The 25655-nt window shown below is 36.1% G+C and overlaps 1 protein-coding gene across 3 annotated transcripts in view; it reads left to right on the top strand.

The window, feature by feature from the left end:
- Positions 1-24979, top strand: part of LOC149491048 (uncharacterized) — a 73322-nt gene extending 48343 nt beyond the window's left edge. The window contains exons 12-24 of one of the 3 annotated variants that reach the window (XM_089695698.1): positions 147-527; positions 825-948; positions 1854-1917; positions 2116-2199; positions 3036-3212; positions 4180-4410; positions 4609-5349; positions 5509-5597; positions 6654-6785; positions 15504-15576; positions 18733-18982; positions 24247-24406; positions 24659-24979. In XM_089695698.1, the coding sequence (XP_089551824.1) occupies positions 147-527; positions 825-948; positions 1854-1917; positions 2116-2199; positions 3036-3212; positions 4180-4410; positions 4609-5349; positions 5509-5597; positions 6654-6785; positions 15504-15576; positions 18733-18982; positions 24247-24406; positions 24659-24722 (2570 nt within the window). In that variant the 3' untranslated portion in view covers positions 24723-24979. Of the gene's footprint in view, positions 1-146; positions 528-824; positions 949-1838; positions 1918-2115; positions 2200-3035; positions 3213-4179; positions 4411-4608; positions 5350-5508; positions 5598-6653; positions 6786-15503; positions 15577-18732; positions 18983-24246; positions 24407-24658 lie in introns of all 3 variants that reach the window. The other 2 variants (XM_089695693.1, XM_089695705.1) reach the window with 2 other exon arrangements.
- The last annotated feature ends 676 nt before the right edge of the window (positions 24980-25655 follow it).

The following is a 25655-nucleotide window of genomic DNA, read 5'->3' as shown; positions in this document are numbered from 1 at the left end:
TACCTTTAGATTATCTTGTACATTTTTGAGTATTGGTTTTTATCAATAATTTTACATAAAACTTGGGTTTTTACACAAAAAGTGAGCGCTGATTGTTTATGGAGAGTAATTATGAAAAAATAAATAAAAAAAACAAATATTTGCAGTCTTTGTCACCCATGTGAACGGAGCTCAATCGACAGCTGACGTCATACAACACGTAATGGGCTCTATTATACGCCAAGGGCTAGCGGGCATCACGCCCGAGGCTCACGTCATGCACGTCTACTTACCCACCATGGGACAAGGCTCTGCAAATCCCACAAATGAACAGACGGAGGATCAACCGAACCAAAACCAGAATCCGACTGGAAATGGGGCACAAAATCAGACTGAAAATGAAAATCAGTCCACCACACAGAGTGAAAGTCAGACTCAGACACCTCAGACTCAGGGAGCGAGTGATAATGTCAATCAGCCAAATCAAGCTCCAACACGCTCTCAGAGGCGTGTGCACAGGCAGCGGTTCGCGAGTCGAGCCAATCACAGTATGTATATTGTATATTGTGTTGTAGATGCTTCGCGTTCGGTTCCCGCTTCTCATGCACGAAATTATAACTTGACTTTACTAATCGATATTCGTATTGTTAAAGATATTATGATTATAACATAGTGTTATATATAGCAGTGTAAAAGATTGAGTATCATTATCATTTAAGCATTCAATAAAAAATAATCAAATAAGCATTCTCTTTTAGACCAATGCCACTAACCAATTTTATACTAGTGGACCATTATCATTTAACTTTTTTTTTTATTTCACTGAAAAAGACCTTTCCGTACAGACATTTTCCGCCGCCTGCACAACTCGTACGCGCGCCACTACACTGTGCCCCTGGAGAATGTCATATATGACCGCTTCTTGCAGTGCTCCAGCTTCATGGGCCGTGAGGCGGCTCGGCTGAGCAAGTAAGTATCTAATAACTTTACTAGTAAGTGTCTAATTATTGTTAGGCTACATGAAGTATTCTCATTCCAAATCACTTGGATGAATTTAAATCATAGAAATCTAAATAACAAGACACTAGAAGTCGTAAGCGTGCGTGACCTTGTCGCCACTCAGGTGATCTTCACATCACCAGTGCATTCGTCACTGTTCAGTTGCTCTGGAGACGTATGAGTGTATACATGGTGTGTTTCAGCAATTCCCATTGCGGAAATTCTTCCACAAGTTGTAATTATACGTATAAAGGAATAATATTTCATCGGAAAATATTTTTTTTTAGAAATAATGCCGTTTTTCCTTAAAATTATAGAATATTTACAAGTATTACGAGTGTCACCATAGTAATCGAAATAACAATGAATGACACAGTCGACCATTCTTATTATCACGTTTGTTCGTATTGGAGCAAAAAGTCTCATATACTTAGGGATGTTATTCTAAAATAAACCGTAAATTCGTGCGTTAGGATACATATTCAAAAGCTTAATTTAATAGTTAAGTTAGTTTTCACTAAAATCAAGCTGTCCAATAAAAGGCATAATTTACTTGTGTGTACTGTTTAGCTTTCGGTTTGAATGTGTTGATTTTGGCGACAGCGGTTTTCATACGAATTATGACATTAGAGCACTTCTATGTGTCTTGTTATTTAGATTTCTATGATTTAAATACATATTATGTTAGAAAATTACTTCCCTAGCTGCTTGAGTTTATTTCTCTTTTTTACCAAGAAAATGTAACAACCTTATGTTAATTTTCGCTGTTTTCCTGGTATGTTACAAATTTTTAAAAGAAAAATATAAATATTAAGTGCACACAATACTGTTGTTGCTGGCTGAAATAATGTATTGCTTTGTCCTTCTATTATCAGCCACACGCGAAGCCACGAGCCGGGCCTGGTCTACCGGCCCGAATCCACAATGGGACAAATTCAGGTAATCTATCATTTCTTCACTATTAAATTAATTGAAAAACGTTTTATTAAGAACTCGCTGCCCCTGCGCACGTTGTACTACTTTATTGTCCTTTTCTATGTTTTTTTTCTCTACAAGAATTAATAACACATTTGGCGAACCATTTTTTGATATAGAATAATTTGCGTGTTTTTATAACGTGTATTTTGGTGTACACAGAACAACGTGGAGATGCTCTACAACTACTATTCAAGGAACGAGACGCCGTCCACACGGCTGCTGATTGCTCTGACGCTGTTATTGGTTAGTAAAATTGTTTCTGAAGTTAGAAAACATTCGCAAATTTGACACTTGTGTATAGATATACACGTTTCCCTCAGGTTGCGACGAATAAAGTAAATTTATTTTGTGTATGCTTATTTTATCCTATTTACCAACAACCCAATAAAATAAGGCTTATATTAACGGACTAGCGTGCAACAAATGACGATGGAATATGCATATTAATCGTGGGAGTCCAACGTGATTATCCCATTCATTTTTCAACAGCAAAAACAATTTAATATCACATTTATTACCGCTTTTACAAAATTAGCGTCTGCACTGTGTGATTTTTCATTAATTCTACATCAAACTAGCTTTACGCCCGCGGCTTCGCCCGCTTTGTCTAGAATCTAATAAATTATATACTTACTAAAACCTTCCTCTTGAATCACCATTAAAATTCTATTAAAAAACCCCCCATTAAAAACTGTGGATCGATTTTAAAGATTTAAGCATCTGACTTTGTATTATACTATGTAGTGATAACATACGATATATTCAGTTTAAATAGAACAACAATGAAATACTTTGTATATTAACAGCGGGATCTACCGTTACTGTCCCATTCATTTTTCACTAGATTTCCGCCCGCGGCTTCGCCCGCGTTTTCAAAGGAAAACCCGCATAGTTCCCGTTCCCGTGGGATTTCCGGGATAAAACCTATCCTTTGTGTTAATCCAAGTTACCCTCTATATGTGTGCTAAATTTCATTGTAATCGGTTCAGTAGTTTTTACGTGAAAGAGTAACAAACATCCATACTTACAAACTTTCGCCTTTATAATAGTATTAAGATTAAGATAAATGTCGTGTACAGCGCGAGTCGAGTACGTTCACAACGGGGCGGTTCCTCACGCCCCGCGACCTTGTGCCGCTGCGCCTGCCGCTGGCCGCGTACGCGCGTGAACTGCTCAACCACGACTTCATCACCGGCGACGGGGAGGTGTTCGTGGACGCTATATTCCGCAGGCACGAGAGGTTCCTGCGACGAGTGGTGAGTTGCAAGTTATGGACAAACTAGCTTTCCGCTTTAAACCTTTTTTTTTTATAGTGGGGAAATCTTCCAAAGATACCCACGGCCCCCGGGGAAGGAGCGGTGGGTTATGTCGGATTCTTACCGACTAAAACCCCACTGTGTTCCGTCGCGCCGCTTTAATGATGGGGCTGCGGGTATTTGTTAGAATTCTTCCGCGACTTCCGCTTTAAACCTATCTTGAAACCGTATGTGTTAATGGGGGTCTTCAAGCGTAGAGTGAACAGGTACCTCCTGGGGAAGCGCGTTCCATCTTAGACCACATCTCAGCTTAACATCAGGCGAGATTGTGGTCAAGCGCTTCCCTATTACCAATAAAAAAAAATCCAAGTTACCCTCTATGTGTGTGCTAAATTTCATTGTAATCGGTTCAGTAGTATTTGCGTGAAAGAGTAACAAACACACACACACATCAATCCTCACAAACTTTCGCATTTATAATATTAGTAGGACTGGTTTTGAATGATGATGATTTACGCTACACCGTTTTGCGACCGGCCCGGTCGGGGCTCTATCAAACCTTAATTGTATACTTTTGTGTGTGATTCATGTCTGATCGTGGCTCGGCCGTGTTTGGACGGGGTCGATGGATATTGTTTCATTTGTTTCCCGGCTCAGACACGGCCCTGCCCCGGCACGATGTAGCGTCAATAATTATTTTTAAACGAGAAACATTTTACAATGATTGAGCATTACATTAAATAGTAATTACAAAAAGAACGCTGAAAATTACAACTGGACAATAACTCTAATGCAAAGAGCAACTATGGAGTTTCCTGCCGATCCTTCTCCATAGATTACTGCTTTCCGACTCGGTGGTAAATGTTAAAAATACTTATGTAACGACGATTCGAAAGTGCTAAATAGTAGTCTAATTGAATAAATGAATGTTTGAGTTTGAGTTTGAGTTTGAAATGTTTTTTATCAGCCGGAGATGACGCCGATCCGCCGGAACGTGGACATAGTGGAGACGATGCGCGTCGTGCTCGGCCGCTTCATGGGCCAAGTCATGAACTGCGTGAAGATCACCAACCCGGAGCAGTTCATGGACCGGTTCCGCCTGATCTTCCCCAGGATGTTCATTGAGGTGTGCGGCTACATGGCCCACTGCTGCACCGAAGGCACCGAGGGGGTCAGGGTCATATATCGGTCCTTTATTGTGAGTATCGATGGATATTATATACTTTGTAATAGATTTGAAGTGTCATGTTGTTATGTATTTAATACATTAAAGTACACTCTATTATTTTGTATAAATGTGTATGCTACTGTCTAATCTTCGCTTTTGTGATACGATAGATTAAGCTGTCTAAAAATAAATCTATTTTTGTTGTCTTATATTTCAACACTTTTTCAGATTGACGCCGTCGCCAACGTAGACGAAACCCTCAGGGACTTGCTGATGAGCGTATGCATGGACAACATATTCGGCTTTCTGAACCGCGTGCGAAACTGCCCAGTACACAACATGCAGTTTGTGAGGATGTTGCCCGACGCCACCACACCAAGCGACGAGTCGAGCGATGAGGCAGAGATGCGTGAGTACGCTCGCGCAGAGGCTAGAGCGCTGGCGAGAGCGCAGGCGAGGGCGCAGGCCAGTGCGCAGTCGAGTGCGCAGGCGAGTGCGCAGGCGAGTGCGCAGGACAGTGCGCAAGCAAGGACAGTCGCACAGCCAAAGGAAAAATCAAGCGCACAGATGAAGCCTAAGAGCAGTTCGCAGACAACATCACAGGAAAGTGTGCAGACGATGCCGCAGATGAGTGCGCTGGAATGTGCGCCGTCTATTATGCAGATGATTGAGGAGACAAGTGCGCAAGTGTGTGCGGCGGCATGTGCGGAGTCTGATTCGGAGACAATTGCGGAGACAGTTGGGGAGACATTGGCAGAGATTGAGGAGGAGGCGACCGTGGAGACAAGTGCGCAGATAGACAGACGCAGAATACAAGAGATTATATCCAGAGGAGACATCACCTGCCCCGTTGGGAATATGATAGAGCTAGAACAAAGGGTTGACTTCTCGGACCATCCGCTAGTTGACCGGCTGTTCGGACAGATAAGCGATCGATTGCATTCCTTCGTTAACGGCGAAGTGACAATGGTATGTATTCTTTATTAATTGTTACCACGCTTTGTTTCATCAGTTAAAATTTCACTGATTTGATTAATTGCTTATATAGGTCCATTTTATTATAAATTGTAGCACATAAAATTATGTAATTTTAAAAGCATCTTATAAAAAGTAATATTTATTAAACAGGGCGATGACAACGTCCCCATGGAAGCTAACGGGTCAGATAACGAGATAACGGTCCCGCGATGCACCATGGGCTCCTTCCAGAATCGAAGGTGAGTAGATATAATAAAGAAAAACCCGTTGATTTATTTTTCACTCCGCATTGCACATGCATTTTAGAGGTCCGCCCCGGCTTCGCCCGTGGTACATATTTCGCAATAAAAGGTAGCCTATGTCCTTTCTCGGGTATCAAAATATCTCCATACCAAATTTCATGCAAATTGGTTCAGTAGTTTAGGCGTGATTGAGTAACAGACAGACAGAGTTACTTTCACATTTATAATATTAGTAGGGATTCGCCCATAGAAATTTACACCGTCAAACTACTTTAGGATGAAATTGATTGAAATTTCGCCCTATTTATCCAATAAAAAAAAATTGGCACCCATCGCTAGTAAATATATATACAAAAACAAACTTCTCAATGGATGAATAGAGTTCCTGTATCAACGCGTTTGATAACAGACCTTTCCGCTCATTACTAATTTGTATATAAGATTAAAAGTGTAGTAGGCTTATATATCGATAATAAGTGTAATATTTACGATCTTTTCAAGAGACGATACTTATCCCGGCACGGAGCGATGTTTCTGCTATCAATAAATATCTTATTATTTAATTGAAAGAAATATAGCAAACGTATTTATTTCCAATGCACTTAAATGCATACAAAAAGTTTAATAAAGTTTTATTCACGTATTTGTATATTATATACTAGGATTCCGCCCGCGCAGTCAAGAAATAACCCGCATAGTTCCCGTTCCCGTGGGATTTCCGGGATTGCTTCATTTTCCCGAGATAAAAAGTAGCCTATGTCCTTTCTCGGGTATCAAAATATCTCCATACCAAATTTCATGAAAATTGGTTCAGTAGTTTAGGCGTGATTGAGTAACAGACAGACGGACAAAGTTAGTTTCGCATTTATAATATTAGTAAGTATGGATTATATATTTTGAGTAACAGACAGACAGACAGAGTTACTTTCGCATTTATAATATTAGTATGGATTCGCCCATAGAAATTTACACCGTCAAACAAGTTTAGGATGAAATTGATTGAAATCTCGCCCTATTTATCCAATATTAGTAAGTATGGATTATATATTTCAGCGCATCATCGAGTGCGGACCCGGCGCCGACGAGCAATGGCGACGCTCACAAGGAGCGCAAGGGCCGCTTTTCGGCGCCGTGCATTTCGACCAGCTCTAGTGACGAAGAGGGCAGCTCGGGAAGCAGCCGAAGGTAATTTAATACGGAGGTGTACTCAAACTCAAACTCTAATACTTGTCTAAATAGACAAAAACATAATCTATTTAAATAAATAGACTATGTTTTTGAATTGTCCAAAAACAGAAAAAAATGTTGTGTGGTTTTATGAAACCACGGTAATAGTGAAACTTTCCGAACACTGCTTTATATCTACTCGGCAGCCGACCGTCACGCGACATGCGCTACACAGACCAAAAAGTTTGAGACGATGTATTAAAAGTTTCACTTTAAAAAGAGCGTGTGTGCCGAATGTCAGAAGTGAAAATTCTTGGCAAGATGCAAAGATACCAAATCGTCGCCTTACGATGACGTGACAGCATTGCCATGACGCGATCTTTAAATTTTCCTCTCAACGCGCCTAAAGAAGTTACACTTCAAAAATAATAATTTGTCTTCATTCATTTGCATAACACGCTCTTGTTATCTTCACATATATTGTGTATGTCGGGATGTTGGCATGTAACCGACGTCTTTAAACTCGATTATGCACTCATCAAGGATGGGATACAATAATTTCATTACATTAAGCGTGTTTTTTTTAACTATATAAATTATTTTGTCATAATAAAATGTATAAATAAATAGTCTATTTTTAAACAAACGATCGATAAGGAAGAACGTTGATGCAGAAATGGCAAATAACTTTACATTGATAGTGACTTTTTTTACAGTTTCTTTTTCATATATATATATATATATATATATATATATATATATATATATATATATATATATATATATATTTATTAAAGAGAGAATAATATTTATGAAATGATATACATAATGTATAATATGATAACTTGAGCCGAGCGGTATGAATTTGACTAAGCGACAAATAAACTAAAGCGAAGAATTTAATGTTGATTATAAAATACAGATTGAGCGTACTAAAAATGGATGTGATTAATCCATTTAAGATATTAAAATTGCAAACACTGGAATATACTTTTCCATTTTACCCTTTAATAATTTAATTTGATTGGCTGGTAGTGTTTCTTCAAATCGTTATTTGATAAACTCATAGTACCTACTCTGCACGTTATTGCATATTTCAGTGGTTTTTTCTATTTGAAACACCTCATCTAAGGCAAAATTCCGCTCAGTATAAATTAATCATAAGCCAAATATTAAAAAAAAAAAATGCAGGACATAATGTTGTCACTCAATCAAATATTAAGGCGCTCAAATATTATGAAGCTGCTCTTTTTGTACTTTAAGTAACTCAAATTTATATTTGTCTATCGCTGGTATATTGATTTCTCGTCACTCGCAGTCAGTCGCTCTCTTAGTAGGTTAGTAGGTAATTAGCAGTAGTATTCATTATTTTAGGTAGGTTCTTGGTAGATAACCCCAAATCAAATAATTTTGGGGCTATAAATTGAGATGTGACCAATACTATCTTTCAAATTAGATTAAACTGCGTTCGTTCTTCAAGAAGTACTTGAAGTAGACCAAACCAAAAGTCCCAAACAATAATACAAATACTATTCTAAGGTTACTTTTTTTCAGAGCTTTTAAATATTGTCGCAAGACAATGCTCTATAACCCCATTACCGGCGCGCTTCACTGCAAACAGGCGCGTGGCGTATGGAGAAAAGGATCAGTGTCGCTAATACTATCGTATTACAACCCTCGCTTTGGTTTTGATTTAAGCAATAAACTCTACAGCGACGACGACGACAAGGTCGATCGTATTAAAGGATCTGAGTTAGATTAATTTAACTCCAAGTTTTACGTTGGCAGTAGCTAATTTCTTTATGAATAGACAAGGAGTAAGCTAATCAGAGTCTAAACTCGGCGTAAAAATTAATTGTTGGCGCTACATGGTTTAACGGCGTAGTTGGATCCTTCTGTGTAGTTGTATTTTGGACTGGAGTAAACAAATCAGGACTGCAAGTATAACCTGCATCACCTAAAAGTCTTTAAATTCCAATTGTTCAAATCTTTGCTTCAAACAACTTTCTTTAAATATTCTCTATTATATCAAAAATACATGAAAATGATCACGATAATTGAATTGTGTCAAAGAAAGGCCTACTTGTACGCGTCTTTCCAAACTATACAAGGCCAGTACGCAACGGTGTGAAACTAATCGCGTATAGTTTGGAAATAACTTTTTTACAAAGTCCTTCCAATCTATACAACAGCAGTACGCAAGTACTCGCGTATACTTTGTAGTGAAGTAAGTAAGAATAGCGCTCCAAAATATACAGCGCCAGTACGCATGCGGACTAATCGTGTATGTTTCGGAGTAAGCGCGGCGTCTTTCCATTGCTCGCGTTTATATTATTGTATTGCTGTTTTGAAATCTATTATCAAAATGCATGTGTATTGTGTATGTACTATGTAATGTTGCGTACTGGTCGTATATTTTTTGTATCGAGGATGCTTGTGTCTTCGTTCCCGACTATACTGCACGACTTACAATTGACAATAGTGCTAAAATGTAAGAACCTAATAAGTCCAGAAGAAGACGGTTGCAAGGCGACGGAGCCCCGCTTCGCGGGGCTTCTATTTTTGTGTAGTTAAAAAAAACACGAACCTAACCTAACACACAGGTAACCCTTATATCTGTTACCTATTAATTTTTCTAAGCTCATCTAATACATAATAATTTTATTCCATATTTTACTGAATCAATCGAGAAGAATAAAAGTAGATAGATATAGCTGTACAAGTCTTTGATTGCCTACGCTTATTTATTATTTCACTCAAGCGTAAGTGATGTAGTAGGTATATTTAGTTATATTTTGCGTACTGATCGTGTATAGTTTGGAACGAAGAAGCAAGCATCCGCGTTACAAAGTATACACGATCAGTACGCAAAATTCGTGTATATTTTGTAATAACAAACTTAAAAACAGCATTACAAAGTATACACGAGCAGTTTCCTATGGTTGCGTTCTGGCTATGTATAGTTTGTAAATACGCTACTTGTACCTACTATTGTTACTATACTAAATAACTCACTTGCACATATGGAACTGTTATGTGATATTGCCCTACATCTCCACCGACCTTCGATATTCTTACATGAGTACAATCAATGGCTCTACTACTATGCTTTCTACGGGCCAATGTTCTAATTTCAGCATACTTGAAGGTGAGGTGGTAGAAAGCCACCTCTTGCATCGCCAGCTAGATCATCTTTCACCATATTATTACAACAGTGTGCTTAAAAAGCGTGTTTTAAATGCACCATCTTCAAGATATTCCAGTGTCAAATCGATAACGCGCGTAAAGTAGGAAAAGTGTGAGTCTTGTATAATAGGTCAAAATATCAAAATACACCTTTGTTGTATGCTTAATCACCCCTTAAACAAGGTAATGTGAAATATTAACCTTTATTCCGAGAGTAGATTTGGATTAGTTTACTACTTCCTTAGTTTATTGATACTGAATTTAATGACTCTTACATTAAGCTTAGGAGTAATGTTATTCTTGCTCTACTCAGTGTTTATTAATAATAAGGCTTGTTCTACGTTGTTGCATAGCTATAAAAATATGTCATAGTCATGTCGCCGACTCTTTGCTGGAGTTGTGCGCTCACATGCGCTGTACGGGTGCCCAATATGGCATGACAAGGTTTTAACGCCCAACACAATTGTGCTAAGGCGGTCGCAGCGAGTGATAGCCATAAGTGTTGCACCGTTTCGTACGATGCGGTATGCATTATAGCCGGTAATTCACCCTGGCACCTTGAAGCGGCCGTCCTGGCGGAGGACGTAGAGAGGGCCAGGGAGAATGACCCAGCAGCGGATCCTCTGCGCCCACGCAGACCAGGCAAACGCAGGTGTCTTTACGCTCAACGTCATCCTTGAGACGATAGCCAACGAACAAGCACAGGGGGAGGTTTACGTAGAGACGAGTATACTGCAGCTATGCTCGCTGCAAGTAAACCGGCCCCCCCTGCGATAGAAGGTGGATAGCCCGGTAATAAGGCGGCGTTATCATATTGCGATACCGTCGCCTATTACCATCTTATGGGCTTGTCGAGTCGCCAAGTTGCGGCACTCACCATGTAGGCGGCGGGTTTACAAGCCTGGCTGTTAACCCCTGTCGCCGAAAATGAACGGTGGCCACTGATGGGTTTTAGTGGAGTCCTACATACCTCGTGTAGTAAAACTGTAGAGGGGGATGTGTAAATGAATTTCCAAACGTTAAACAAAAACCAGCGATAGACACTTCATGCAACACTACTAACGTGAAACTGCTTCAATTTCCGGTCTACCATAAATATATCGTGATAGCTACGAACTTAGATTACAAAATAAAATACAGATGGAGCATGTCAATCATTCATCGCCCTTGTCAAAGAAAATACGAAATTAAAAACGAATACGTTCCTCCGCTAGTGCTATAGCGATTCTAGTGTCATGCAATACGTCAAAAGGGGTTTGCTATTTTAGTAAAAAAATGCTGTCTTGTGATATTAAAACGCTGTAAAACTTGTTCCCGAAAACAAACAAAAAGATAAAACATCGTTTTACAGATTTTCTGTAGATTATTTGGCTTATTTAATTTTGTATACAAATAATAATTTTACAAATACGAAGGAATTCAAAACTTCAACGTATGCTGCCAGTATTTTGAAAATGAATTTGCCATTTTTAGGGGTAAAATGGTTAAAAGATATTCGGGGTAGTGCTGTTGGATTTTTCGATCGTGAATGTGATTATTTGTATAGTGCAATAAAAGTTCATGGTCATTATTAGATTATTTTAAAAAGCATTATACATTTTTTTGTTACTTTTATAAAAAGCATCGTTTTCGCTTGCGATTTAATTCATGTGATATGATGAAAATAAAATGTCCCGCATTCTCGACTAAAAACTACCGCTATTCGCATTCATATGTTCTGAAAAATAAAAACTTTTTTTAATGTAATTTATTTAAGTAATAAAAATTGAATAAAATTATTTTGTCCATGTATAACTTTAGTATATAGGTGATAAAATAATTTTTACAATATTATAAAATAATATCAAAAACCCGAATTTATATTAAAATAAAAATTAAAACATGACTGCTAATAATTTATGTAGCCTACGTCACTACCACCACAGCTACCTTCATAATTCAGATGATTGCAATGACACCTCATAAGTCACAACTCAAAATCGATCCAACAGTTTATACTGCAGGGCGTGTCAAAGAAATATTATACATACATACCTACACTCGAAAAACATAACCCTCTTTCTTCCGTAGTCGGGGAAAATATTGGGAAAATTTTCAATATCTGGTAACATAACACCCACACAGAAGCACCGTGTACGTACAGTGCATCGGCGAAATGACAGCACACATAGCTTTATGGAAATGACGATAAATTATTCGGTTTAGTTCGGCAACGCTCCATCTGTCTTTTATTTTGTAATCTAAGGCTACGAATAACATTAATTATTATGGTTATAACTGGTCATTTAGAAATACTTATGTAATACTATAACTATTGTGTTTGAGACTGATGGTGATGGGAACGCCTACACTAGAAGATTGTGACCTTTCCTTGGCCATCCCCAATTCCATTCCATTTCCATATACATACGTCTAAAAAAAAGCTAATCCTTCATCCTTCCATGAGTACCGTCCTATATCAATACTGCCTTTCCTCTCTAAAATCCTGGAACGACTTGTTCAACAACAGTTGTGTTCATTTTTAAATAAACAGAACTTATTCAATCCCTTCCAATCCGGATTCCGTCCAGGCCATAGCACGACCACTGCACTCGTTAAAGTCACCGACGATATTCGCCAAGCAATGGACAACAAGCAGCTCACAATTCTCACGTTATTAGATTTTAGTAACGCATTTAACTCAGTCGATCATGATATTATGCTGGGTCTGCTTGCTTCTCTTAATATTTCATCGGCAGCCATTGATTGGTTCCGTAGCTTTTTTCAGGGGCGCCGGCAACGTATTAAAGTTGATGACGTTCTATCGTCGTGGTGTGACTTAAGTGTCGGTGTCCCTCAAGGTAGCGTGTTGTCACCAATCCTTTTCTCAATATTTATTGACTCAATTTCCTATAATTTAACTTCTCCCTACCATATGTATGCAGATGATTTGCAAATTTACTCGCATACAGCCATTTCCGAAATTTCAGAAGCTATACAACGTACAAATGCTGATTTAGATACTATAGCTACCTGGTCACACAATTACGGTCTGACTGTTAACCCGGCTAAGACTCAAGCCATCATAATTGGTAGCCGCAAAATGACAGCCAAGCTAGATTGGAACAGCTTACCAAAGCTAATTCTTGGTGGATCACATATTCCTTTTAGTGAGTCTGTTAAAAATCTTGGGCTCCATCTTGATATGAACTTGTCTTGGAATGTGCAAATAGAGACGCTACGGAAAAAAATGTATGGCGCTGTAGGTTCCATTCGTCGATTGCGCAATTTTCTGCCCATTCCTACAAGAGTATCGCTTGCTGAGACTTTACTCCTTCCTATCCTAGATTATGCTGACATTTCCTACCCTGACCTTTCCGAACAGCAACTTGACTCCCTTGAGCGACTCCAAAACGTATGCATACGTTACATATTTGGACTACGCAAATATGATCATGTGTCCGAATTCCGAGCCAAGCTCAAGTGGCCTCCTATCCGCATCCGCCGGAATGCTCATATCCTGCATTTGTTGTACAAAGTTTTATTTGATCCTAAAACCCCATGTTACCTTAAAGAAAATTTTAAATTCCTCGGTGAAAATAGCCTTACCCTTCGTTCCTCTAATCTACTTACCTTAAGCATCCCCACCCACAGATCCAATTTCTTCCATTCTTCCTTCACTGTGTCTGCAATCAACCTTTGGAACTCTATTCCAGAATCGATAAGACGTGCTCAGTCATTAACTGCATTCAAAAATGCATTAAAGCAATATTTATCTCAATTGTAATCTTATATATTATAACTACCGATTTTAATTAATTCAATTTATTCCTTGCCCATAATTTTTATAGTTTCACATGTATGTATGTATGTATGTATATATTTGTATGTATATGTCACGGCTAAAGGTAGGTGAGAACATAAACTTAAGATTAGCCGGCTAAACTTAGGTTTATTTTCGACGAGGTGTTAATGTTAGTTTGTTCTATCTTTAGCCGGCTAAACTTAAGTGTAACCGCAGGCCCGTGGCTAAAAATGTCGGGGTGGGTAGATTTGGTTAGCGCCGGGCCGGTGGAGGGCTTGAGGGGCCCGCACAGTGCCAGAAAACACTCGCCCTGTTCCTTACATGTATTATAGTAACCAAATCTACCCACCCCGACTCAGGGCAGAAAGCTGGTGGCTAGGTTAGGTTAGGTTAGAACTCTTAAGACCCGCACGAGCCGAGCGAGCGCAGCGAGCGTGCTGCGGCAGCAGCCGGCGAAGTGCCAGAAAACACTCGCCCTGTTCCTTACATGTATTATAGTAACCAAATCTACCCACCCCGACATTTTTAGCCACGGGCCTGCGGTTACACTTAAGTTTAGCCGGCTAAAGATAGAACAAACTAACATTAACACCTCGTCGAAAATAAACTAAGTTTAGCCGGCTAATCTTAAGTTTATGTTCTCACCTACCTTTAGCCGTAACATATATATTTATATATTATAATATATTAATATTATGATGTATTTATTTATAGATTTATTATTTATGTATATTTATTATTTAGGTTATAATTATATTTTATATTTATTTATTATAATTCTATTTTAGTTCAAATCAAAATTTTAAGTTTGTAATGCACCACCACCATAAATGTAATCCTTTTAAATTTTCGGGTTGTCTGGCAGAAATCGCTTATAGCGATAAGACCGCCCTCTGTACATGTTGTTAGTTGTATGGTTCTTAGTTTATAATCCTGTATTGAGTGTGCAATAAAGTATTTTTCATTCATTTCATTCATTCATTTCATTCATACGTCCCTAAAAACGAATACGTTTAAATACTAACATGAATTACGTAAATCAAAGCAACTTTTACCTGTTATTATAAATTTATACTGTGTCGCAAAATCTTCGCACTACGGGGTCTGCGGTCACTTGTTGCGCGGAGAGAAGTAACGCTAAATCCCTACTGCGCCCCAATATCTCTTATCTAATATCTTAATCTTAATAGATGTTATTAAATATATAAACCTCTTCATTCACTATCTATTAAAATAACCGCATCAAAATCTGTTGCGTAGTTTTATAGATTTAAACAGATATAGGGATAGAGAAATCAACTTAGTTTTATACTAGCGGTCCGCCCCGGCTTCGCCCGTGGTACCTACATGCTTAAACTATCCTATCTCTCAAGTTGGATCGAACTGCACATGGTGTGCGAATTTTATTATAATCGGTTAAGTGGTTTAGGAGTCCATTGAGGACAAACATTGTGACGCGAGATTTATATATATTAAGATTACTATGTATGTCTTATTACTATGTAGAGAGTTAACATATTAAAATTCATCAGCCTAATAAGACACAATGTTTAAAAACCATGTTGTGGAATATCTAGCAACATTTTCGCTCATCGTAAACAATGTTGATCAAATGTTGCCTAACAAATATCTATGCCACATATTGATGTTTATCATACTTTAATTAATTTAACATATAAAATACAACTCTTAAAGATTTCTTTCGAGAAATTTTTTAACACTGTCACGAGAACTTTAAATTTACATATTATACGCATGCATTACAGAATGTACCTGTCGCCGAGATTGAACCACCAGCCAATATCGGAGGACTCTGCATCGTCGGCGGATGAGAATTTCGTGAGTGCCACTATATTATAATCCATATAAATATTAAAGATATAACGGATTTACGAAGTTTAGCTATATTGGAATAAATCTAAATGTATAATACTGGCGTAAAATTAATGACGAGAAAATTATTTAATTACATATTACAAGCCTGTAGTTAATTGTTTAAAAACATATTTTTTTTGACTTGAAATGGCAAAGGAAATTCGAATTGACGTACAATAAACAATTAGACTCTCAATCATGCTCAAAAATTATCGGAAGCAGCCAAGAAGCTTATATCTAATACACTGGAGATTGCACTATGACCATTAACTTGTCACAAGAAAATATAACCTTGAATGACGTCAGTGTTGTTTTTTGTCTCTTTCTGTGGGTGACCACACTGGTTTGTATATTCAGGATTTTTCGAAATAAAAAAAACTAAAAATCATGGTCTATAAATAATAACGACATATATTTTTAACAGTATTTATATTATAATATTACTGGTCAACTTACATGAATAATTATCATCTTTATAGGGACATACCATTTTAATTGGTAGAGAATGATAGTTTTAAATAACGCTTGATAACTTTTGATCTCATACTACGATTTTTTAATTAAAATGAGTGCTACATACATTAAAACATCGTTTTGGTTACTCAAGCTTCAGTCTAAAACTTTTCAATATTCCAAAGGGAGAGTTGCATCGCTAGTGTTGATGTGTGGTAACGATATTACAGTTCTCAGAAATTCGTATGTCTTTCAGGAGCTGTACTTACGGTTACTAATGGTTTCATGGTGGTTAATTATAATATAATTAAAATTACTTTATCAGTTGAGACGCAGTAACAAGAATGTGGTAAATAAAAAGGTATAGCACTTTTCAAAAGGTATTTTTTTTCTGGACCGTAATCCTCAGGCTTAAAATGCAAACTGCATATTCTGGCATGTTGATAAATTTTACCCTTGATAGGCACTATGGACAGCCATTTATTTCTTTTTATTTCATTTTTGGAAAGTTGAAATACGTAAAACAAAAAAATATTAGGTTAAAAAGTATAAATTTCAATGTAAAAAAGAACAAACCTCAATATGTGAGTGCAATACCGATGTCGTGTGTTGTTTCATTACTAGTATAAAAATTTTTAAAATGGTGTTCTAAATGTTCATCATAATATTGTTTAGCAATATATTATCGTCGCTATCCGTAAAAACCCATCATCATGGTTACCTTACTTGTTAAATTTGTTTGCTGAAAACTTGTTGAAAAATGATGAAAGTATTAGGAAAAGAACTTATTTAACATGATTGCTTAGTAAAATGATGATAAATTTGACGATTTTTGCCATTAAAATGATTCTAAACAGGTAAATGCATGAGTATTGAGGAATATTGTAAATAACGTAAATATACACTTGCCTGTGAAATTATAGCCCAGAATTTGGTGTCCAAAAACTTCTGCAATTTTTCACAATGCAATACATTATTAATATTCGGAAAATATTTATTAAATACGCAACAATATTAACTTAAATATTCGAAGCGACGCAATTTTTTTGACACTTATGTCATATTGTCAAAGTGAGAGTTGCTACAATTTTATTATGGTAACTACCCATAATCAGGGAATATCGCTTTTTAATAATTGGTTCAGATACTTATTTTATTTAGCATAAATAATAATTGTCTCATCCAACAATGCTTTTGAATGACGTTGTTGGCAATTTATCAACAAACTCATGTACAAAAACTAACCTTTTGCACAGAATATTACAGCATACATAGTAGCCTTGGGAAAACTTCGTATTAACAGTGGCAATACCAAGTTAGGTGTGAAAGTGATAGAACACAACAATTTTCTTGTTACACGTCAAATGTTCATACCGAAATCTCCAGTGTATAAGATATAAGCTTCTTGGAAGCAGCAAAACTACCTACCTACCTAAGGGTTATAATTGACATTAATCATTACTGCAACAAAATAAGGTGTTCATTTTAAAAATTGACTCGGAACATTATTGCAACGAAATAAGATGTTATATTCAATGCATTTGTTTGGTACAACGCGGCTCGGACATTTTATGACGGCCTCTTAAAGGACCATTGTGAGTCTAGTTCTTTATAGTGCGGCCATATCCTAGCTATCTACCATAGTAAAAAGAGAGTAGTAGGCCAACTCCCGGCGTTTAGGAGCGCACGGTACCTAAACTTGCGAGGCGCAGGGTTATCCCTTGTCACATTTATATTTTATATAATTTTATAAATAAATACCAACCGCTCACAGTAATGGCGTGACCCGCACTAGACTGCTACCAGGGTGCCAACCGAGTGGCATGGTGTGGGTGCGTAACAAACGGCGCAATGTACCTTTGTTCGAAGTTATCTCTCTTTTTTTACTATATGTATGTAGGATCGGGGCTTAATGAAAACCACTTTTGAACTTCTTCTGATTTATTTTCAGACCAAAATCTTAATTTTTAGATAACTTATAACAGAGAAATAGCCGTCTTCACCCACGATCCCAAAAAAGAGAAAGATCGTTCTTCATTCGCTCTGTGCTTCACATTAACTAAAAGTCTATCGCTCTTCCAACGATGATGAGCGTTCAGAAATTAATCTTACACACGTTTAGAAACACAAATTATTAATAAAAAAAAAGAGTTTATTTTCTCACATCAGTTACATAAATAAGTTTACACATTTTCAGTACATATAAATAAGTGTGAGACTGGTGCCTAAACTAGGTAATAAAAATTACCTGTATTTTAGGTCACCAGGCCCCCACTCCTGACTTCGTTGGAACACATTTTCAATATAAAATTTGTTGAGAGAAAACAAAAAAACACTAGAAATAAGAAAAGAAAACTACAAAAAATATACCACTACTATACCACAGTTGTAACCACCAGACCAGAAAGCAAATGCTTTGTTTATTTTAAGAATGATAGATACAATTATGAGTTGTTGTGATGTTTTTTAACTAAAAATTACTTTCCCATCACACTCACACTTAGCCCTACGACCAACGACGAGTCTTGGGATCGAATGACTGGATACATAAAGCCAGTCATTCACTAAGTCTAATAAAAATAAATAAGATATACCTGCCTACTTTAACTACCACTTAAACTTATTCATTCTTTTATCATCCCATATGTATGTATGTACACACCCAAGGTGCCGCCGGATAGCATCATCGAGCACTGGGGCCAGGATTGGGAGGCGACGTTCCGCCGCGACCGGCACGTGCAGTACAACGAGCAGGCGCAGGAGCGTGCGCGGAACACGATGCGCGAGCAGGACACGGACACGTACGCCAGCGCCGCCGAGCCGCTCAGCGACGCGTACATGTCCGGTATGCCATCTAAGAAGCGTCGTTGCGTACGCCAATCACGCCCCCCCACGACACTGACCGGCTTCATACAGGGTATGTATCGCGACGCGACGCCACTGCGGTAGGGACGTTGCGTATTGCGGCGCGTTTGTTGCGTTTTGCGTGCGGCCAGTCTCTCGGTTCGGTGGATCAAGCTTGCATTGAAAATTGATTTGATTAGATTGGATTGGATTTTGAATTTGTTCTGTGTTTTCACATGTGTCATGTGTATGGGTGGGTTGATTTGACGAAATTTCATCGATTTAATGTGTTGTGTGATTTTTTTTGATCCATCGAACTGTTAAGTTGTTAATGATGTATTGATTGATTAAAAAGTTAGATTTTTTGTGAGATATTTGAAGTTTTGACATTTTGAAAAAATATTTGTTTTAAAATTTGCAGAAATATAAATGAAGTGTGCAATTCGTGCGCTAATTAATTTTTACTAATAACTACACTTTTAGATTTACTTGCTCTTGATTATAGCTAATCAAGAGATCTTGCAATATTTATTTTCAATATAAACAGTTAATTTATATTTAATCTACTAATTTATTAAAGGGACTGCGTTGTTTTTATTACTCTCTGCAATATATAACAATTAAAGCCATTTTTGCTGTATGTATTTATAAAAATATAGATATCACACCTAAGAGCGACTTTCTTCTTTAAGAAAAGTACCAACTCATATTTCATCAAAATTTCCGGACGTTTGCGTCCTACATTAGTTTGTTAAAACATTTTCCTTAAAATTATACCGTTATTACTAAATCTATTTTTTTAATCAAAATGATCCACGATAGTGCTCATAAAATTATTTTTGTCTAGTGGCAACTTTAACATGTTCAACACATTGAGATATTATTACTACGTATAGAGAAGACACCACGAACAAAATCTATGCTGCAAGCGCGGCGGCGCGAGGCGGCTAGTGAGTCATAGATTAAGCGATGTCATTGACTCACCGCTATAGAGGAGTCACTTTGTTAATATTATACCTATTACTTATCAATTAAAACCAATCAATGTAACAAATAAATTGTTACATAGGTATTGTGTAATATTACTAGATATCTAAACATCTTTCATACCCAATGCCATTTCTTAAATTTTTAGTCTATGACAAATGACGCAAAATGGCGCCAAATGGTTTTAAAAATGATTATCTAGATACTTACCGATGAAAAGTTATTCCTTTGCACTTTGCCGCATTACTTGAATTATAAGTGCAATATCGTAACACACTCGAGGGCATATTTGATGCGTTTCATGTTTTTTGCTTTAAAACAAACAAGGGACGTGACCATCGCGCTAAAGCGTCTGAGTGCAGTGTGGCCGGTTGACCTCAGTTGAGCGGAACATAAGTGATGTAGGCGGTGTCTTCTCTATACGTAGTAATAGTATCTCAATGTTCCAACATTGAAATATTAATTTATTGTTTGTGTGCAAAACATATTGTTCATGTCTAGAAAAAAAAAAAAACAGTCGCCATGGTGTATCTATGTTTTTGTAAAACAAAGCTTGTGCTATATGCATATAGGAATCTATATACTTATTATACAATATTATTTTTAATTAATCTCTTCTTTACATAATAGTTTACATATTTTGATAGTATTTTTAATTTTTTCTTATATTTATTTATATTGTTCAATTTCGAAACGTTTAATTCATCGTAGTTGCATGGGTATATTTCGGGACTCTATCAAGGAATGCAGTAAACTACACAATACGCTTTTTTTTGTAATTATTTCTTAAATATGTTCCTTTTGTGCCGTGTATTTAGTAATAACTTTTATGAATATTTATAGAATTGCATCATAGATTCCCATGTGTATATATAGCAAGGAAAGTCGATGAACAAATACATTATTAACCAAAATGACATCATTATGCCCATTACGACCGGAGTTTATAATAAACCAAAGCCAAAATGTATGCTATAGTCATGGACCTAAAAAAAGACGAGCATTTTATTACTTACCTTTCATTCGTTTAAATTTAAAGCAAAATTTTTAAGTTTTCTAACATCAAAATGTATATAGAGACATATTTTCAAATTCAATTTATAATTGTGTCATTTATTATAAATATCTATTTTATATTCGATATTGAAGCTAAAGGATGCATATTATATTCGGTCGTAAGTGGGATCAGCTTTACTCTATCGATACTCACATTTTTCATATACATATGTATCAATGCGCTATATTTTGACTATAATCTAACTCTATTTATCACAATTCAAACATACTTTGCTTTCTTAGTTAGTTTTCCACACTTCTATAATAATTCACCTTAGCTTTTTATCGACGACTATTTATAATTATTATGATTGACTTTCATTAAATTCTTGAAAAATACATATTCTGAATTAAGTGAATGCTGCGGTACAGAATGTTTCAATTTACCGATAGAATACAAAAAATTAACAATATAGTATAACATTTTGTGTATTCTATATAAATAGGGTCAATTTCATAATTGACTCGTCGCTACTTAGGTTTTAAATTATATATTTATTCCTTCTTTACTTCTCGATTACATAAAACGGCTCTCTTACTTTAGGTTGTTACGTTGGTAACTGTTCAAGGAAAAGAAATCAGCCGTAGCTAAAATAAAAATCGACTTTCGTTGCTGAACTTACACACAAAAATGAGCTTTAATAATGACCATAGTAAATCCAGTTTGCCTCAAAACACGACAAAATGCGCCCTAATCCCTGTGTACCTACCGACCAACACGACTAAAATAAAATGATATTTTGTTAATGTTTCAAATGTTCGATACCCGAATAACGTTCCAAAACAAAACGCCTCGATTCAAGAATTGGCTTGCTTAGAGTAACATACCCCGGTGAGTGACTACCATATTTCTGTACTAATTGAGAAGTTTGTCTACGCGTTTCATGAAAATTCAACGTCATTTTTACTGAATTGTAAGTATATAGAAAAAGTAGGGACTTTCTGTACCTTTTGAATTTTGTAAAAAAAAAAACAAGTTTATTTTTATCTACTTAAAATAAACGTTTACAAAAAATAAAATTTGTAAGTTGGTCAATTCACATCTTATCAAAAATGTATAAATAAAAAAAAACAATATACATTTAAATAATTAACTAAAATTATAAATCTATTAATTAAATGGGACTATAAAACGAAAAAAAGATAATTAAAATTGGAATGTATGTGATTGTTTTATTTATTATCTTCTCAGCCTATTCTTTCTTTCTAAATTTTGTCAATTCGTTTCATTGGTTATCGGGAAATCGAAAAAATAAATCGTTTATGCTGATGCATATAATTATGAGTAACTTCGAAACCAGTACAGAGATATGGAAAAATCTTTTTCATACATACAAGTGATATTGGTGGCGCATTATTTTCGTCTATGGGCATATGTTACTTTAAATGCTTCTTATTATTTATTTTGTTTGATTTCAATTTCACCCTTTTTTAATTTATCCAACGCTTGGAACGGAAACATACGAATTTTATTATAATCTTTATATTCATTATAATCTAGTACAGTCTACAGTAGTGGAAGCATAGTATTATAAAAATCACTAAGTACTTAACCAACTTGCTTTGCATTTTCATGCTATACAATAAAGAAGCTTTTCATATTATTAGCTTCGAATTTTTTTTCTTATTTATTCTCTAGGAGATTAATACGCTTCATTAGGAGCAGTTTAAACTTACAAACTATGATATATTTTAGTAATGTAGTAATCTTACTTAATTTTATATTTATTGGTAAAAAATATTCGTATGTTTTACGTTAACTATGGTCTATGTTATTCCACTGTTTTGGAATGTTCAGATTTGTTTTTATGGTTCTTCAAATATGAATTGAATCCTGTCACATTTTTAAAAAGTTACACTAATTTCAAAAGTTACATTGAACTAAAGAAATTAGCTGGGGATAAACAAATGATGATTCATGTAATAAGTGAAGATTTTGTTTATAGACGTTTATTTGTAAAAAAAAAATATCTTACTTTTATCATATAATAAATAATTTATAAGTTACCTACATTTCATTAAAGATTAAGCAATGCATTTCTGTACTCTTAATTTTGAATATCTTTATTATGTTTATGAAATTACCTGTTTACAGTCGGCGTATACTAAATAATTTTATCGTAACATTTATCCATCAACTGAGAAGGTACAACTTGTGACAGGATTCATGCTATATTTTCTGAACTACAATATGTTGTGCCGTTTTTTTATTGGACATTCTAGCTCTATTAATAAATCGTAGTTCAATTAAGTTGTTTCTAAAATGAATTATTAAGACTTTGAGAATAGTACAGAATTTAAGTATTTGACAAAGGTACTGTTATTCATATTAACTTAAAATTAAAAAGTAATTAAAATTGTATCCGACGAATGTCATGTCATGGTTAGGATACAGATTTTTAGCCTATTAAGTATTAATATTTTAAATAATATATTAAAGACCTGTCCGTCTGTTTTTGACGAATCGTTACGTACAATTCCTCAAAAACATATATGTTTATTGTTCATCTTCTCTTCACCTTTTTTCACCATTCTAGATGCTAGAAAATATTTAGAAAAAAAAATCGGCTTTAGTACGACTTATTTAGAAGATGTTTTATGTATGGTGTTTAAGCAAATCGTAGACGGTCTCGTCTTTTGTGTTTTTTACAAGGCATAACAAATAGATTATTTTCCAATTATAAACTGTAACTAAATTTAGTGATATTATATAAAGGAAATAAGTACAAAGTTATTTTCGAAATTTATAATATCACGAATCATAGTATCTTTCCACATAGTAATGTTTCATTTATATGTTTCAAAGAAACTGAAAAATGACAATTTACATTCATATAACTAAGTGCCAAAGCGAATGTATATTCAAATATTAAGGTACACTTTTGTCCAATAATTTTCACGAAGCTAAAATCTGTGTCGCACAAAAATGGACTTTAATACAATGTATAGTGTAAGGCAGAATCTTAATACTATTATAAAGGCGAAAGTTTGTAAGTATGGATGTATGGATGTATGGATGTTTGTTACTCTTTCACGTAAAAACTACTGAACCGATTACAATGAAATTTAGCACACATATAGAGGGTAACTTGGATTAACACATAGGATAGGTTTAATCCCGGAAATCCCACGGGAACGGGAACTATGCGGGTTTTCCTTTGAAAACGCGGGCGAAGCCGCGGGCGGAAATCTAGTTTTGAAATAAACGTTTAACGTACCTTTGTCAAATAAAATTGAGGCTAGAAGTCCATAGTGGCTAGTTATCGCATTGTCTCATTCATACACTACTCGCAGAGAGTTTGGAAGCGGCTGTCGTTAGACTGCCCGCCGCCGAGGACGAACGAGTACGTGCGATATTCCACGTGGCCATCCGAGACATGGCTCGCTCCAGGGCTGAACAATCGCTGGACTATAACGCTAGGCGTTACCCTGCGGTTGAAGAAATGGCGCGTGGGTAAGTCTATTTTAACATCTATAGCACTTATCTCACAACTTTTTAAAATACTATTTTAAAAGAATAATTGCATTTTAATAATTGGTGTCATCTGACCTTTTTATTTGTAACTGCTATGAGAATTTGCGGAAGTCATTGAAATATTGAAATCGAAATACGGATATGCTAAGTTTAAAGAAGGAAAATATTCGAAGACTGATTTTTCTCCATATCACGTATAAATAAGTTAATTCAAATATTTTTCATTTCCAGGGACAGCCCATCGGATGAAGGCCCGACGCTTCCAGAATACTCCGATAATTCAGGGGGTCTGTAAGCGCCTAAGCAATGTAAGACAGGAATCCAAAAAATCACTATTATTAGTTTGTAAGGAAAAACTGGATATGACATTGTGTTTTAACACTCTTCCCGGATATGACTAGTTAGACATTTTTATTTTGCCGTTATGGTCCAAGTGTCGTATGATCCAGTGCTGCCAGTCCCTACTTATTTTTTAAAAGGCAAAATGTGGGATTTGACTCGACATACCTTTTCCTTACCCTTCCCAATCCTTTCCTTTATTACCCCCGAAAGGACTGTCTTTATAACACATGTTTTAAATCCTTCATTCTCTCTATTCCCTATATTCCTCACCTTTTAAAGTCGGTAATCTATCTTATGCCCGCATACCTGCTAAGTTTGGCTGGCGGGCTATTCGTAGATATCTAGTGAGATAATGAACCTTAGAGTCTGGTGAACTTGACTTAATTTTTTTACTTCTGCAGCTATAAGATTGTGTCGGCAAACCTTATTTCACACCCACGCCCCGAGGCTTTTTAAGGCTCTTAAAAATAATGTAAAATATTAATAATATAAATCTCTGAAATAGACATTAAACTTTGATTATTCAAGTGTAAGCTTACTAGGGCTGCGCAAGATGTTCACTTAGAGCGTCAGCGGAGGAGTGCCTTCAGGGCACCAACGGTGGCGCTCACAGGCCGAGTTAGAGTTGTTTGTTTTGTAAATTCCTTGTAACAAATGAGATGTTTGCGTTCGCATACCGAATTTCCAAACCCCGACCCTTTGGACTTGCCTTTTTAAGGCTCTCAAAAGTGATGTAAATCAAGGGTGAAGTGACATCAGCGCAAGATGTTTACTTAGAGTTCTTACAGACGAATGGCAAGTTGTGAACGGCAGAGGCTACTAACTTGCCGTTTGTCTGTAAGAAATCTTAGAGCGGCAGCGGAGGAGTGCCTTCAGGGCACCAACG

This window comes from Colias philodice, chromosome 1, assembly GCF_061535455.1.
Source record: "Colias philodice isolate Cphi_HAF_F1 chromosome 1, ilColPhil1 Martin Lab GWU primary, whole genome shotgun sequence".
NCBI lineage: Eukaryota > Metazoa > Arthropoda > Insecta > Lepidoptera > Pieridae > Colias > Colias philodice.
This window is presented reverse-complemented; position numbering and strand designations above follow the sequence as displayed.